The sequence below is a fragment of the Triticum dicoccoides genome, chromosome 3B, assembly GCF_002162155.2.
Source record: "Triticum dicoccoides isolate Atlit2015 ecotype Zavitan chromosome 3B, WEW_v2.0, whole genome shotgun sequence".
NCBI classification, from domain to species: Eukaryota; Viridiplantae; Streptophyta; class Magnoliopsida; order Poales; family Poaceae; genus Triticum; species Triticum dicoccoides.
Genome location: NC_041385.1, coordinates 48580529 through 48580914, shown reverse-complemented (window position 1 = coordinate 48580914; position 386 = coordinate 48580529). Strand labels below are relative to the sequence as shown.

At 61.9% G+C, this 386-nt stretch overlaps 1 protein-coding gene across 1 annotated transcript in view; it reads right to left on the bottom strand.

Moving 5' to 3' along the window:
* The window catches only part of LOC119274618, a 1399-nt gene extending 1013 nt beyond the window's left edge, over window positions 1–386 (bottom strand). Inside the window, exon 1 of the mRNA XM_037555337.1 lies at window positions 40–386. Within this exon, the coding sequence (XP_037411234.1) occupies window positions 40–335 (296 nt within the window). The 5' untranslated portion in view covers window positions 336–386. The remainder of the gene's footprint in view (window positions 1–39) is intronic.

The window sequence follows — 386 nt, the reverse complement described above, 5'->3', positions numbered from 1 at the left end:
CAAATCACCCCAAAGTAAAGATGATGAAGAGAAATTTACCTTATCGTGGCCGAGAGCTCGATTGAACACACGTCAAGCTGCCGTCCGATAAGATCTTCAAGGCCCTCGACTCCCTTGGTGATGTCACGGGAAACCACCTTCCCTTCCTTGATCACGGTGGCGGCGCGGTCGAGGAGATCCCCCTTGCTCTTGTCCGAGAAACGACGGACGGCGGCGGGGAGGTGAGGGAGGGAGCGCGCGCGTGCGAGGAGGGCGGCGCGGCCGGCGAGAGGCGGGAGGACGGCCTGCTTGGAGCCGAGCTGGCCGGTGCGAGGCAGGCGGCGGAGGGCAGCCATCGTTCTCGAGGGCTAGGGTTTTCTCTCTCTTCTCTAGAACTAGCACAAGCG